Here is a 17,682-nt window from a genome sequence, read left to right as displayed (position 1 = left end):
TTATAAATAGGAATGAAATATTCTATTTGAAAGATTTTTAGAAAAGATTAATTAGGAGGAAAATCTAACAGAATTTTACCGACGTTACTGAGGTCCCATAGTTCCCATAGAACTCCGTTATAAATATCTGGTATCTCGTTACAAAAATTCACTGACTTTTTTTTTTCAAACTTGAACATATCACAGTATTATATTATTAATGCTCGATTACATCACGTTTAAAATGTCCAATCTATTGACAAAAATCTGAAACGATTACAAAGCAGCCAGATCGTGGAATTTCATCGTTTAGTAATAAAAGTCATCCTGTGTGTACGAGCGGTATCCGGTAATGCTGCACTATTCAGATGGCGTACGTGTGTTCGGTACTTGTATTCCGCACGAACGGCTCGGCCTCGTTTCTGATCGCAGCAACGAGGGTATCGTACGCGGAGGAGAGCATCCAAGGGCGACTCGGACTCGACCATTTCTCGGACAATGATGTTTTCTGCTTCTCTCCTGGAAGCCCGCGCACAATGCCCGCGTAACGCCTATTTCTAAATAGACGAAAGAGTCCAACCGTGGGATTGACGACACAACAATGAATACCGTTATTATTAGGTTGCCTGGACAAACATCCAAACGTCCGTGTAAATCATATTCGATTTTAGTGTTTTCGTCAAAGGATTACCGTTTCGTCTATCTCAGTTTTTTTCTTTTTTATTTCGGGCTCGTTCAGTCACCGTAGAAACGACACGGGAGATTGACAAATTCGAGAATTGAAAAGAAACTGTCTTTTTATTAACTTTGTCATGGGATTCTTTTGAAAAATATTTACAAAAATATCAACTTAGGAAAAATTCGTGAAAATAAGTAAGTAAGAAAGTATTCGAACGCTTACACTTACAAATTTCAATTAATAAAATTAGGTGTACTAAATTAATTTGTTAAAATAATTTGGTATCTATAGTGGTGGGAAAGTGTTAAGGTTACATCAGTAAAATTTGAAAACGATTCAATCATATAGACAGGAGCTATGATACTTTTATCAGAAACATTCATGATGAGTGTCTCAGAAGAGTATTCGAACGCTGTAACACTGTTGATAGTTTTTCATCTTCCTTTGCAGCGAATGTAAACATCATTGCTAAATGAAAATATTGGTACGTTCACTTGATGTTAGGATATCGTTTCAGTAACAGTAACGCAAAAGTGTGCACAATAGCATTTAAAATGAATACCAGAAAGTGTGAAACAAAAAAGTGTGAAAGAGAAATAATATCCGATTACATGAGGACGGCAGATCATATAACGAGATTACCAGAATTGTGAACAGAAGCAAGTCCATGATACATTATATCATAAAAAAGTAAAAGAACGAGGGAACGCTTGTAAACAAAGGTCGATCAGGTCGACCAAAGAAATTGACTGGAAGAGAGGAGAAAGTTATCATTCGCGAATTAAAAAAAATCCTACTTCATCCGCTCCTCGACTCGCAAGTATGGTAACTGACATGTTTCATAAAGAAGTTCACCCGGAATTATGTCGACTGATCTTACGAAATAATGATTTTCATGGCAGAGCCATATATTAATGAGGTAAACCATAAAAAAAGATTGACTTTTCCAAAAACCTATATTAATAAAGATAATTCTTTTTGGGACAAAGTCATCTTTTCGGACGAGTCAGTTTAACATTTTTGGCTCAGAAGGTCAAAATTATGTGTGGAGGAAACCAAATACGAAATTGGAAATTCGACATTTACATGAAACAGTGAAACACGGAGGTGGATCGGTCATGGTGGGGGGTGCATGGCTGCCAGTGGCACCGGAAATTTGATATTTATTGATGGAATACTTGATAAATATAAGTATTTAAATATTTTAAAAAATAATCTTAAAGGGAGTGCCAGTAAATTAGAATTATTGGAAGATTTCCACTTCCAACAAGATAATGATCCTAAGCATACTGTTAGAATTGTGAAAGAATGGATTGTATATAACACACCATACATGCTAATTACTCCTATTGAAAATTTATGGACTGAAATCGGGAAAAGATTAAATAAATTTCAGATAATCTCAAAGGAAATATTGAAAGATAAAATTATAGAAATATGGAACTCCGTTGAGTGTAGTTTTACAAAATCATTGGTTTACAGTATGGAACATCGATTGAGACACACCATTGCTGCTAAAGGTGGTTCAACAAAATATTAATTTTAAACAATTTAATAATATATGTAGCGTTCAAGTACTTTTGTCAGTCACTTACAATGCGTATTTCTAATAAATGTATCAGCCTACATACGTTGTTGAATCCTTTTCAAATTCTACTGACATAACCTCAAAACTTCCATCTTCCTACTGACATCTGCTTGTCTAAGCAAATTGCTTTAATGTACATTATTTCGACCATTCAAGTTTGCATATGTAAGCGTTCGAATACTTTCGTCAGCCACTTTATATTTTCGATCGAATTAGTTGCTCCTCATTTGAAAATTACATCACATTAAAGCATACTCTTCTAACCACTAAGTAACATCAAAATCGTTATCACAACGATTATCTTATCACAAATATTAATATTACAGTAATATTTTATATTATAACAATATAACAATATCTGGCGAAAATTGGCGAGTGAATTGAATGAATTAGATTTTTAGAGTTGCATTGAATGGATTCGTAACGTTTAGGTGAATGGAACGACGTTACGGTATTCTAAACTATGTTATCGTAATAATGGATCTCAGAGGGAAATAGAACTTTTGTTTATTTCATTAGGCAAATCCTATTGTTCTCTATTTTTCCAGAGTTTTCTGCCAGTTTCCCATTATTCCGGAATCGACCAGGTGAAAGGGCGATTTCGGCTAACGAGGAGGATGCTCGTATGACTATGCTAGCGGCGCACGTTTCGTATCGTGTCCGATCTCGGATGGTGAAAATCGTCGGTGTTAACGGTGGACTGCGTCGCATACGCGACTGTCTCTACCTGCTTGCTAAATACCAGGTCGTAAAATCTAGTGGAAAACGTGCTCGGTTTGCCGTGAAAAGTCTATCCGGATGAATTTCACGAACGTTTATCTATAATACTGGGTCGAATGTTTTCTCACGTGTTGTTTTAGGACTTGTAATCCTATTGAACAACTGCTTACCGAGTTTCTATTGAAGTAAGTTCATGGGTTGATAGGATTTAGCGAAACAATGTTAACCGAAGGACTGGTATATTTGTCAACATGATTGATTTTGATGATTTTTTATAGAGATCATTTAAACCTGTAACGTTATATTTATTAGTTTACTAGTTTATTTAGAAAAATCTTTCTTTTTTATCGATGTTACAATTCCTTTAAGCATTGATTCTTTAGAGATTTTTTATGCTGTTTATGTATTTGTTGTTGTTGTTGTTTATGTATTTTATGCTGTTAAATACTGATTTATTTACAATTTACAATTACAATTTATTTACAATTTACAATTACAATTTACAATTTACAATTACAATTTATTTACAATTTACAATTACAATTTATTTACAATTACAATTTACAATTTACAATTACAATTTACAATTTACAATTACAATTTATTTACAATAAATCAGTATTTCAATATAATTTTGTCTGTTTACAAATGTTCACGATGGTTTACAACTTGCACGGTTGGCAACTAAGTGGTTGCGGATTTTGTCATTAGGTGGCATTGACAAAAGCCGCAATCACTTAGTTGCCAAGCCGCCACTAGTTGAAATTAAAAAAACAATTCGTTGGACCAAAAGAGAAAATAATCCTGCACGTCGACACGACAAGCTCGGACAATCTCGATCATGAATATTAACGTATCCTCTTCGACGAACGATTTTACCACGGCTCTTCGATTTACGTCCGGTGTGGCACGTGAAAGGACGATCAATTATTCGGGCGCGCGACACAAATGTTATTCGGTGCATTACGCGCCACTCTGCGTCGGTCCTCGATTGGAACAAAGTCGACCAATCACGTCACTTTTATTTCTTCTTCATTTCCCCCAATATTCATTGAATTTTATCGAAAAAGATTATTCGTTATTAATTTTAAATTGTTTATTAGTTATTAACGATTATTATACAGTGCTACTGGGTTGGAAACTAAGTGATTGCGGGTTTTATCATTACCACCTAATGACAAAACCCGCAATCACTTAGTTGGCAACCTAATATATGAATCGCGTAATCCACGTCCTAATAGATTGAGGTTAGGAATTCTACTGTACTTTAGTGACTATTGCTACTTATTACTGTAACATCATATCATATGGAAATATTATAATAATCTAACATCGAGGAACTCGAACTGAAGCTACATTTTAAATTAATCTCACACGAATACAATCAGTTTTCTGGCAACTAAGTGATTGCGGGTTTTGTCAATAGATGGTAATTACAAAACCCGCAATCACTTAGTTGCCAATCTAATATATGAATCGCTTAATCCTCCTAATAGATTGAGGTTAGGAATTCTACTGTACTTTAGTGACTATTGCTATTTATTACTGTAACACCATATCATATGGAAATATTATAATAATCTAACATCGAGGAACTCGAACTGAAGCTACATTTTAATCTAATCTCACACGAATACAATTAGTTTTCTGGCAACTAAGTGATTGCGGGTTTTGTCAATAGATGGTAATGACAAACCCCGCAATCACTTAGTTGCCAACACAATACATAGGTTAGGATACATACGTTAGAAAGGGTGGCAGAAAAAACGTAAGATTTCTTAGGAAGAACGGGACCATATACAAAAACAGGCTTAGGAAACGGTGGTTTTCGTGCCGGGCTGAAATCAGGCTGCAGCGATATATCGCCACTCTTAACCTCGCGATACCCTGCTGCACGAAACTTTATTTCCATCGAGCCACGACTTCCGCAACCACCCGCCGCTTTTATACCTTCAGGGAGTGCTGCAGTTGGTCGCAGTGCAGCGGCCCACTGCTCCTGATGCACCAAAATTGCATCGAGAGCTGCAGGCTCTCCGATTGTTCTATAGATGTTAACGTCGTATCGATCAGCATCGACGACTTCCTTGTTTTGGGGAAAAGAAAGAGACAGGCTATGAATATGGAAGCGATAACGATATTACGAAATTTTATCGAAATAAATGCGGTTATTTAGCATCGAAAGCAATTTTGCAGATAATTTCTTCTTGTAAGCGAATTTCCTTTGATTCAACAGCTTTTGGATTGTATTTAGCTGCAACATGGAATTAAAACAGAAAACAGGGCAACTGCGATGAATTTAACGATTGCTGGTAAATACTTGAAAATGAATTTTACAATTATGAATTGTGAAAAAATTATGAAAGGTATGAATTTGTAAGAGGAGAATGGAAAAAGAATTGCATGTATGTAACTTAACCCTTTGCACTGGGAATTTTATTTCAATTTCGTTAGTAGCAGCTCCCAATGCTTTTAAATGTTTTATTTGAAATTTACTTTAACTAAAAAATAAGACAATTTAAGTAAATAAAGGAAGAAACAAATTCACTTAAATACTAGTTTTATTCACACTACTGTTCTATTTTCTAATTTTTAAGTGTATGCTATATCTTGAAACAATTTCCAGCATGCAATCACAAAAAAGGGTGGGACTGAAAGAATGTCGAATGGGATAAAAACTGATATCGAGTTACACTCGACATTGGAGTGCAAAAGGTTAAAGAGACGTGAGAAATTAATAGTTTGAAGTAAGTAAAATATTTAACTGAATAAGTAAAGTATAGGTGATTTTTGCCACGTGCAATTCATTCTTCACGTGTCACCACGTATGCCCATTTCTTCACGTGCATTCTACGAATCGCTCTTCACTCGCTGCCGATACTCTACCATAAATATTTAATCGATCTTCAATCGTATATCATTCAACTGTAATGTTATTCATCAAATGTATATTCAATCGTAATGTTTATCATTCGTGCCAATTCTACAAAGTAGAATTAAATAATTTAAACAGTTGCAAAAATCTATTCCTTTAAAGTATAGCGAAAATATTTTTATGTAGAAAATGAAATTTGTTGCAACGCTTGTAGGGACCTACATATGTTTCTCGAACCATGAATTATCGATAACTAATTGATAATCATTAGCAGCAGCTTGCTTTCAACCGGGTGATCAATCATCGTTCCACCTGCTAATCTACCGTAAATAGGACTGCCTTCCACTGCCATTTTAACGACTATTTTAAATTCTTAAAATACAAACTAAATCTCGATTGTATCTACTTTATTTATTTTATCTACTTTATCTACTTTAGATACTTAGTAGATTTTATTTACTTTAATATATTGGGTTGGCAACTAGTGATTGCGGATTTCGTCAATACCACCCAATGATAAAATCCGCAATTCATGCTAACCTATATTACCGTTGCTCATCAACCGTCGAAAGCCATGGTTTACGTTACTTTCGTGTCATTTTGCACACGAATGCACGTACCTTTACACGTACGAAGCTGCAATACGAACACCTGCAGCGTGAAGTTATGCAAATTCGTGGCGTCGCGTCGGTGTTCACGTCGGTGTGTCTTTGGTTCGATGCCAGAGTGGACCTTCCATTGTCCATTAGATCAGGCCATGCTACGCGGTGAAGAACGCTAAAGAGGTAGAGAAAGAGAGTAAAGGCTAGGTAGGAACGCGCCACTTTTTTCCACCGAAACGGCCCGCTAATATCAAATTACATCTCGCGATCACGAAAGGCTGGTGTGTCCGACCGGCCACGCCATTATCGAACGTTCTCCGGCTTACATACGATCTCTTTGACTGCGAGGTGGGTCCCGGCCGTCATTACCAAGGTGATAAATCGTTCAGAAAATTATGCCTCTGAACACGTGAAAATTTGGCGTAATTTACCGGCCGAAATGCGCCACTGCGGCGAATTTCAAATTCGTGTGCCGATCTTTTCAATGCATCTAAACTGTTCTCTACCCAAAAACCGTTTTCTCTCCCGTTTATGTGAACGAAAAAATGCTGAAAGACCGGAGATTTAAGGGAGAAAAAAGGTGTCGAAGGAATTCCACGAAAAAATGTGTACCCCTTTTTATCCGCAGATCTACTCTCCTCGAATGAGAAAGCTTTTTCGCTGTGCTGTCGAGAGGCGATCACGCGAATACCTCGTGATACGTCAGCATTGGGAATAAATTAAATTTAACGCTGGAATAACCGCTTTTGCTACCGTGCACGAATGCATGTGGCACGAAAAAAGGGAGACATAAAATTGCATTTATATATCGCGCGCGTTACGTTCGAACGACAGCGGTTGACTTGAAAAATATTTAGACAGCGCTAATCGCGGCGCGGCAGTAGCGGTTTTCGTTGATTCATAGTAGCGATACTCTAGTTGCTTTAGTCCTCGTCTAGCGGGGAATAGGTTATTATTAGTTCAGTCGAATGTTTCATTTTATAGTGATAAGTTGATTTTTATTAAATATATAGAAGTACACTGAAAATAATGAATATAAAGAGTAGTTTAGAAAATAATAAACTTGAGATAGCCACGTTAGAATTCACTCAGCCACCAGCATTCAGGGATTAACCCTTAACGCTCCAAGTGTGTCTCTCAAGCACCACCGATGTGCGGCGCTCTACTCCAAATGTATTTTTCGGTCGTTATCGGTAACTGTTTACAAATAAAAAATAATACTTCTCAGTGAGTACTGTGAGACCTAAAAAAATTACACACATTACTCAATTATAATTAATATAAACATTGCAATCAAAATTATATTACTTCTCAGATGAATAAAGATTGTTTTGAATGACTTTAATATTATTGTTTACACGTCATTGTAGCATTTCAAATCTGACACTTAAAAACATACAAGTTGAAGAATGATGAGAATAAGTTAAAGTTGCCGGTTGATATTCACAATTAAAAGAGCGTTAAAGGTTAACCCCTGTGACAACAAACAAACAATTGTTAAACAAAAGTAGTTTCAAACTTTTCCGTTGAAGTCAACAGCTTACCAATTAACCCTATCTTCACCAAAATATCCATCCAGTTCCACGTACAACTGACTACTCGAGTTAAACCATCACGTTCACACTAATTAAAGTGAAATTATCCAGCGAGTAACGTTTCTCTGTTTCCTGGTCCCAACTGAATTAGCTTGTGTGAAAAGGTTTGCGCATGCGCATCGTTGGATTTGCCATGTATCGCGGATACACGTCCGCCATTGAGGGTGCGTTCGTGGCAACGAAAGTATGCTAATTAAGCTGTTGCCGGCACGTCTAATTGCACCGTAGCCGGCTAATGAGTCGGTGGTTTACCTGGCGGCGAAATTTTGGTCTGAAAAGTCGGCAAACAACGTGGGCCGATTTTCACTGGCCAATTAGCCGATTCCCCTCTGTTACTGAGATCTGTTACACGGCCGATGAATTTCAACCGTTGCCGATGGGCTGATTCTCGTGGGACCGGGAACCGGAGTAACGGGCAAAACGCGACTGATTTATTTGTTCTTGTTTGTTGCTTTTGTTTATGTAGGAAACTATGATTGTTTGTAGATTAACACGTCGACTGCCACGGTGGTCATCAGTGTCCCACGTTACTAAATTTTGTAGACTAATTAAAGCAAGGTAAAACTCTATAAACCAAAAGATTAAAATAGTAATAAATATAAGTAATTAGTAGTAAGTAAATAGTAATTAAAATATAATAGACTAAAAACAATATAATATTTAGCAAAAATTAAATGTTATGACATATGATAGATTCCATGCATTGCAGTTCTGAGGCAGAGTAGCATTCGCGTGAGGAATCAACGTGTTAATCGATGGTCTAAATAATTCAATTTTCTACTGTCTGATCTTACACCGAACAATTTTTATGATATAGTAGATATTTTTCTGGGGATAACATTTGAGCTAATGAAATTATTAAAAACTGTAAATCTGGACTGAAAAACATAATACATTAAATTTCCTATTTTTTTACATTTTCAAACGAAGTTTATTTATTTACCTGCTCGATAGAGCAATTAAATAATCCAAACTCACGAAACAATTGAATGGCTCGTCAGTTAAGGGGGTTAACTGAGCAATAAATTGTAGTTTATAACTTCTGAAAACCATAATAAAAGGTAATACCAGGTAGTAAAACTTAATTATTGTAGATACAATCATTGCCTAGTAGCTATCAGGAAAAGTCTAGATGCAATATTTACTCATTCTTCTTGATAAAAAATTACAAAACAAAAACATAATTTACAAGAAAATGTTCGTTTCCTCGAAAGGATTTCCGGACACTTTCAGCGACCTTTTTTCTGAAAATATAAATCCCAATCGGTGTGAACGGTTAACCGGTACCAAAGTCCCCGAGAAGAGCGTTAAGACGATCACAATAGTCTTATAAAACTGCAAATCCCCTCAAATAACCATTTCGAAAAAGTATTCGATTTCTGCTTTTAACCTCGTTCAGAAACGGAGACGATGATTTTTCTTGCTTTTGTCGCGAAACGTGTCCCCCGCTAAACGTATGCGCTTCGATCGAGAGAAGTATTGCTTGGCAACTAAGTGATTGCGGATTTTGTCATTACCACCCAATGGCAAAATCCGCAGTCACTTAGTTGCCAACTGAATATAAAATGTCGAAACCGGATACACGGGGCAAGTCGTGGAAGAATCGAAATGTACGTACAAGATGGCGAGGGAGCAGCAATTATCGGGCAAAATGATAAAGACAAAGGCGTAATAACGCTGCACGCTTCACAGAGGTGGATTTAATGAGCCGCTAACCGGCCGGCCTGTTCGTTTCGTGCGGGAATTAATCAGCTCTGGCATCGATACGTTTCCCCGGTTTAATGAGATTACCGCGTAGCCGAGCAAAGATCGAAAGATGATGGCGATCGGAAGGATTTCGAAGGAAAGAGGTTAGGATATCCTCGGAGATGGGATAATTGCCCCGTGGCGGTTCCTTTGTTGACTTTTCGAATGGCCAACTACATATTTAGAAGGTAGTTTAGATGCAAAAGTGTCTATTGTAAAACAGTGACGAAGTTAGAGGTTAAATTAGATTCGAGGCGTTGCATCTTCGATCGAAGATACATTCATCGGGTAATTAAGTTGGCCTGCTAGTAATTAAGTCGTAATTTCAGCTTCCAAAGAAACTTTGTTTAATCTTACGATCACACACAGTAACGAAGATAATCGACGGATCTTCGACCTTCTTCCTCGTACGCTGCTGGAGCAATCGATTCATCCCATTAGTAATTAACCTATACACGTAACATGTTTTTAACTTCATTCCAAGAAAACAGTATCACTGTGATCTATAGATCGGGAATATAGAGATTAAGATGGGCGATCGACGCGTTATTTCTTTTTTTGAAGACGATCGCGATGAACCCGGTGAATGTCAGTGCCCTTATTTTCGCGGTTTTGAAGTAGCAGCATTCTATTTACGCCCAGCCAGGCGGTTTTTAGTTGGCACGTGTATCCCTCTATAGGTGAGCCGCGTGAAACAGAAGGATGAACGAGGAGGCTCGAAGGAACGGCGGCCGCGAGAGAAGGACGGAGATGCGCGACACGCTGCGCGGAAGAGAACGTAAGAAAGACAGAGAATAAGAAAGAGGAGCTCTCTTGCAACGATCGTCTCGCGTCTACGAGCGTATCCCGCCTTGCCGGCGCGTATCCAGGAAGTGACGTCAGCCGACGACGTTCTTATGAATTAATTTGCGGAAATCAAGCCTCCCACCTACCCCTTTCTCCCGGTCTCGCGCACAGATCCTAATCCTTGCGCGCAGTTGCGCAATCCTAATACCGCCTACACACGGCAAAAAGTGTTCATACGCTACTAAATGCTTTGTGCGGTTCTTGTCTCGGCTTGTCGATAGATCTGACGATTGTATTCGCCTGTGGCGCTCACTTTTATCTTTCCAACTCTCGCCGCCATCTTTTATTCCACTATTCTTTAACCATTGATTACATAATTTCTTGATACGAAATGACAGGCTCGTTTTAGAAGGGACACACGGAATATGGTGTCGAAAGCAGCTCGAAAAACTGTTGCATTGTCTAAGATTCCCGTTAGAATAACCTACATCGATAGAATCAGGCCGAGCAGCTTCCAAGAAAAGATTTTGCATCGCAAATGACCGGTCGAGGACCGAGTGCTTCGACGTTCGATGACTGTCCTCACCCACGTAGCGTTCCAATGAACAATACCTTAAACTTGACGGCGTCTCGCGATCATCCTGTTGCTGTCGCTATTTTAGGACCGTCACTACTACCGGAACACACCGACTCCTCGTCTCGTTCCTCTGTAGAAACGCCGCGATCATCTCCCAACCTGAAAATTATCTCCGATACAAAGATAATTTGAAATTTGACGAAACGTAAAACTCATCGAAAAATTACCCAAAATTCACTCCTCTCTGGATTAGAGGAGAATATCGTTGGTAAATTTACTGTTCTCGCCGCGCCAGAGGTTGTCGTTCGCGAGTCACGCCTACGCCTTCAAGCTCTTACGCCAAGCACGAGAAACTGTGGCCCGAGCGTAATTAGCGATCCTGTGGCGTATCGACGCCGATCGTCGAACCTTCCGGCTCGAAAATCGGAACGTCGGACGCCTAGACGAGACCTTTTTAGATTCTAATCGGAGACCAGAACGATCTGCTCGTTGGACACCTACGTTCATCGAATCCCTGCGATTCGACTAGAACAGAACGTTGGACACCTACGTCCAGTGAACCCTGGCGATCCATTCATAGAGTCTATTGCGATCTATTTCTTGGACACCTACATCCATTCGACATCTACGCAGATTTTATACCGTCTTCCAAAAACAGGAATGGTGTAATCGAATCCAAAGGTTAGACGTTCAGAGTGGAAGAAACTTCCTGAATTGAAATGTAAAATATGTTATATACATAAGGCACGCATATGTCACGCATAAGAAGTTGCAATAAATGGTTCTATTGTGTTAAGTAAATGTGGGATTTTCTTGCATCGGGTCTGCCTCACGCAGAATTGCAAGTTTTACAAGTTACAAGTTTGCAAAGTTTGAAGCTGACTCTGTGGAATCGTGTACAGAATGCATAGAATCAAAGAATAACAAATATATTAGGTTAGCCCAAAACTGTATTTCGTTATCTGCACGCAGCTGCTTTATTTGGCTGTGTTGATACAAACATGAAACCTAATCCGTCAAATGTTTTGGTCTTTATCTTCTATCGTCCTCTGGCTGCCGTAGGACACGTTCCGTTTGCATTCAAACAAAAAATGTTGTGCATCTATTATTTTCTTCTGAAACTTTTAGGACAACCTAATAATAGAAAATTGAACAATACCAATGGCAAAATTATTCTTATTATTTGCAATATTTTTATTATGACATAGAGTAGGTAAACATATAGATTTTTCACCGACCATATGCCACACATATGTTTCAATTAGTCCCTAATGATTCTTTTATTTCATCTCGTTTCCTAATACTTATGGACGAGCGTGTATGTGTATATCAGAGTAGTCGATTGAATCTTCACGGCCATTAAGCCCTCTGTTGTTGAACTTTCCCGCATCTGAATCGATTGGACGAGCGATAAGAGTGTTGGACGATATTTAGCAACACCTGGATGAACAGAGTACGTCCAATCCATCTCCCGTTGTCGGATATAGATATTTTGTCCAGCACATAACAAGCCGCTTGACGTGCAAAGATGGCCCTTAGCTCTAAGGTCCAAGGGATGTCAGTGCAGTTTAGGATAATATGACGAAGATCGGTAGCATGAGGCAGGCGGCAATGTATGGAACAGTCGGAAAGCTGGAGAAAGAGAGAGAGAGGAGAGCCAGGTGTTTCATGGGGTACCATAGAACCGAACCACCCCCTACCAATGTTCCCTTCTTGCGGAGAGAGACCGCACGTTTCCCTCTAACTCCTACGTCTGCTTCCTCGACGCACCCTTTTCCCTTCCTTCTCCCTCTTCCGTCTTCCTTCTCCTTTCACCATCTGTATTTCCCTCTTTCTCTCTCTTTCACTCAGTCCTACCACAACCTTCCACCCCCTTCCTTCTTTTACTCTCTAGTTTCGACTGGTCTCCTCGTTATACCGGGTGTCGCGTGGCGAATCGGGGCATTCCCAAACGGTAAACAAGAGAGGATATATTGTTTGCCGACCGTTTCGTCGTGCACGTTGTCGTTGTTCACCTTCGATCTAGGTGGTCGAGTTTTTAGTCCAAATTCCTTGGCCAGTTCATTGGTGGCCTAGAACGTTCGTGCGGTTTCATGGGAACCATGAATTTGCTGCTGGTGGGTGGGTACCTTCCAAGAAGCTCGAGAAATCCTAAAAATCGTGACTTTTGTCGTGAAATCGTCTGACTTAACCTAACCTGAGACCATCGGTATGTCGAGATATGCCAGTCCCTCTGTTGTCTAATTTTTCGCAATTCCGACTTGGATTAACCTAAATTGACCTTTACGAGAAATCTCGATGGAAAGAAAAGGAGAATAATGGAACTCCTTAACGACCATTTAATATTCTTATGGAGGTTTACAACGAAGAGTCGTTATGAGTCGTACGTACGTTATAAGTCGAGGGAAAAAAGTATCATAGTATATAGCATATCACGAAGTTGTCCAGCACTGGCTGCTTGTTTATTGATCAGCGGATAGCTCGAACGCGATCGAAGCTGCGGAACGTTGCGCTCGAACGGCTGGAAAGAGGGCGAGAAATCGATATTCGCTGCGGCGTTGGCTCGCGCGATCGATCCAAACCACCCGGTATAGAAACGGGTAACGAACACCCAGGAGTAGAGAGTCCTAGTGCCTCGAGGTCTGTAATATTATACCGGCGAACTCTCATGTGCTCAGGTTTGCGTTTCTGCGTGCGTGAGAGACGCCACCCGTGTTGTCGTGCCTCTTTCTCGACGTCATCGTCGTCATCGTCGTCGTCGTCGTCGTCGTCGTCGTCGTCGTAGTAGTCGTAGTCGTCGTAGTAGTCGTTGTCGTCGTCATGGACGTTGACTTAGTCGCGTCGTGCCTCGTCTTCGTCGCGGTCTGTCGTCGTCCAGCTTCGTCTCTCGCCTCGTCGATTCTTCTTTGAATCTGAATAATGACTCGAGCCGACAGTGTGTCGTTTCTCTTTGATCGTCCGCTCTATGTTGGTTTTCTGCTTTGATTCGAGGCTGTAGTTTATGAAATTTGATTTAATTAACTGATTAACGTATATGATAGAGAATGTTGTTGATATGATTATGGTCAATATTATTGTTACCCTTTTGTTTTTATTCTGCGATAGGCAATAATGCTCGTAAATAGATAAAGGAAAAGATAAGATTAACTCTTCTGTGTTACGATACATATTGGGGTTAGGTTGGGGTTAGGTTAGGTTGGTTACAACAGTAGTTGGTTACATAAATGTTTGTCTTGTTATTTAGTATTTAATTTTGAAGGTATAATTATTCGCTATATATTCTGTTTTATTTTTAAATAATTATCGGCCTTCTCAATAATCCTATAATTTTATATAAAATATACTGCATACCAAACATGACAGGACACTTTTGTGACCAATTGCACGTTCTCAAAAACTGAGCAATTATTTCTTCCAAATGTGGATGATAAATTATATTACACGTAATTTAATTAAATAATGTTATTTCTTTTATCGATTAATATACAGATATATCTCATTTGAATTAACTTCATAAGGTATCCGATGGTTGCAAAAATATTTTTTCCCAAGTAAAGGAAATACCAAAATACCAAATAGATTATTTATGAAATTGGAATTGCGAGAGTAACGGTGAGCGTGCGATCGCCGATGATCTCATCACTTAGATCGCAGGCACAATCGACCTATTGCACCTCGTAAAGCCGTCATTGTCTCTTACAGAGTTTATTAAAGCCGCTACAATTGGCACCTACTTCGCTCAGCAAAATACGATAGGCTTTCTTCTTGACCCGGCGTTCTTCGGGGCCAACGTGTACAATTATCGGGCGTTGATGTCTCCCCGCGACGATTCGCGCCTCCGTCCACCGTTTAACGTAATTATCAAGCACGTTCATCGCTTACACGAGTAAGCGGATTAAATTCGCGTTGTTCGTTCAGTCTTCCATGGATCTTTTGTCGTTCAATCGGCACCCTTCTGTGTGGTATCAAATAAAACGGTACGCGATTAAAAGAAATCGCGCCTTCTTTTCACGTATAATCTCGATCGAAGTTTCACCGATCGAACGTTTCCTAGTGCGAAAGATAAGGTTTTATTGCATCACGCGAAGAAGCCATTCACGTGCTTTCGAGTTGTCGCCTCTGCCATCAAACGTAGCTTGCCCCCTCTCTGCGTTCCTTAGTTTTCTTTTTTGCCACTCACAGCTCAGGATAAACGTTATCTCGTATCGAACGTCCTCGAATCCCTGTTCTCGAATACTTAATCGTTAGATCAACGAAAAGTCGTGAGCAAACGCAAAGTAGAACGAACCAAGTCGTTAAAACCTGTGGCGACTTATTTTGCGATTACGTACGCGTACTATGTTCGTCGTTTAATGGAGGACGTTTCGTTATCGCGTGAACGCTGTCGATCGCGATGCCCCATTTTGCAGCGACCTCTCTGTTTCATTCCTTCTTTATCACGTGGTTTTTTACCGATCGAGGAAACCAGTCGTTGTGCCCAGTCGCTTCGTTCTTGTTATCGTTAAATTCAAGTCGCGACTAGAGTCGGTCTCCGATGTGCAATAATTCTACTTTCCGTGGAACCTACGAATTCCAGGCTGGGGCTCGCGGTGTTCTCTTTAGCGCTCGCAGGAAACACAGAGAAACGTTCCTAGCGAGTATAAATATCAGCCGGTGCTATTCCTGTTAAACGCAAACTGCAATTGTGGCAACGCTCATTTCCACACTTCGAATTCTTTCGTCTGTCTCGCGGGGATGCGCTTCGAAGTGTTCGATTGGCCGAGATCTCTTGGAGGAGAAGAATGTTACGATGGTTGGACAGATCGGGAAAGATAAGAGGCGAGGTACGTAGGGAACTATCGATGCCAACTCTTCGCAACCCGCTAGAAAATTCCAACATTCTTCGGGCTTCCATATCCATTTCGAGTTTAGCGAGAATCGATATTTGGCGTGGCCTTCGTGGTCCGGTCCGGGTGTAGGTACGCATGAGGTTACACCCGCGTTGCCGTACTCTGTGGTTTTTCTTTCTTCCAATACGATGTTACGATGTACGATGTAGCAGATACCTTGTTACCGTTTGGCGTCGTGCGTAGCTATTAGACCATTAGACTTAAATTTAAATGCACGTAACTCACAAAATATGAAAAATATATAAAAAAAAAAATTCTCTGTAGATTTCACTTTTTTCCATTGTATTGATAAAAATATGAATTTGTATAAATGTCAGTAATAACTGATTATTAATCTTTATTATTTACTTTTATTTATTATTATTCTATGAAACATTATAAATTACACGAATGATCGTATGTTTTAAGTAAATTTAGTTATCACGTCCACTCTTCATTTTATCACTACAAAATAGATATTGGACGATCGTGATAACAATGTTTAAACTTCTGTTGGACAAGAATTCGTTGAATTATATAATGCCGCGTTCCTATTGAAGTGGGTACTCGTGTTTCACTCGTAGAATCGAATAGTACGATATTTCAAAATGGCCGAAAAATATTCATTAACGAAACATTATTCTCTTAACCTATATGTCATATAATATACTTACATATTATACACTAAATATCATCTTTGTGTTAAAAGATTCATAGTCCTGTTTGGTTTCTATTTACCGTGCAATGCCTGTAGCGCCATGTTTTTTGAAATTCCTATGCTTTAGTCCTATTATAGAATTTGTTTTCATAATTCAGCTGTCAGAATGTCGTATAATCGTCACTTAGTTAGTTACAGTGTATTCAAGTAACAGAGGTTCGCAAGGTGCTGAAACACAGAAATATTTATCAGATCGTCGAATAAACAATTTTTAAGGGCAAAACGATCGTTTTGGACAATTCGCTTTCATTTCCGTTACAGATCGATAAGAGTGTGCGTGTAACGATAGCTTAGCTGGTTCGTAAATTTCTCTTATCTCCTGGCGAAGATCTGTCGTGCCGATGGCTAATGTAGACATTCCTTTTTCTTTCTCTCTTTTTTATTATTATGCACAGTGAGCAACGTTGACGCAGCGGCGCTTTTACTGTGGTTGCGTGAACGTCGAGGCTGGAAGGAACGTCGCTCATAGATTTTGGCGATCGATAATTTCGAAATTTAAAAGAGGCAAGCGATACAGTGGCGTCCGTTCAGAGCATGAGAATGCGTTGGATTTATGAGCTCCTAGATCAGATCCGGCGATTGTTTCTTTAACCTCAGGGGGCGTCGTCGAATTAAATTTTTCATCGGGCAATAAAACATTGCCTCTTTCCACGTTTTCCGCGAATCTACTTTCGTGACTGTGTTTTTATTTAAAATTGAAACGCTACTCTTTATGCAGTTCCTTCTGTTGTTAAGCAAAACTGCAGTTTTGTCGTGGAAGAAATAACTGGCAGGTGATAAACCGTTCTATTAGGTTAGTTTAAGGTTAGGTTCGGTTGGCAACTAAGTGATTGCGGATCTTGTCAATACCATCTAATGATAACATTTTCAATCTAATATTTTCATGGAACTCGCGACTTTTAATCGTTTGTCTTATATTATCGAGGCATGGATTTATATAGAAAACTGATTG

General features: G+C 39.2%; 1 protein-coding gene across 2 annotated transcripts in view; it reads left to right on the top strand.

Annotated features, from left to right (window-relative positions):
- LOC139996813 (uncharacterized) overlaps window positions 1-17,682 on the top strand; it is a 75,435-nt gene that overhangs the window by 8,259 nt on the left and 49,494 nt on the right. Inside the window, exon 1 of one of the 2 annotated variants that reach the window (XM_072021324.1) lies at window positions 15,816-15,967. The exons of the other annotated variant lie outside the window; for it this stretch is intronic. Within the exon in view, the coding sequence (XP_071877425.1) occupies window positions 15,934-15,967 (34 nt within the window). The 5' untranslated portion in view covers window positions 15,816-15,933. Of the gene's footprint in view, window positions 1-15,815; window positions 15,968-17,682 lie in introns of those variants that run through there. 2 annotated transcript variants of the gene reach the window in all.

Source organism: Bombus fervidus, chromosome 19, assembly GCF_041682495.2.
Source record: "Bombus fervidus isolate BK054 chromosome 19, iyBomFerv1, whole genome shotgun sequence".
Taxonomy (NCBI): Eukaryota; Metazoa; Arthropoda; class Insecta; order Hymenoptera; family Apidae; genus Bombus; species Bombus fervidus.
This window is presented reverse-complemented; position numbering and strand designations above follow the sequence as displayed.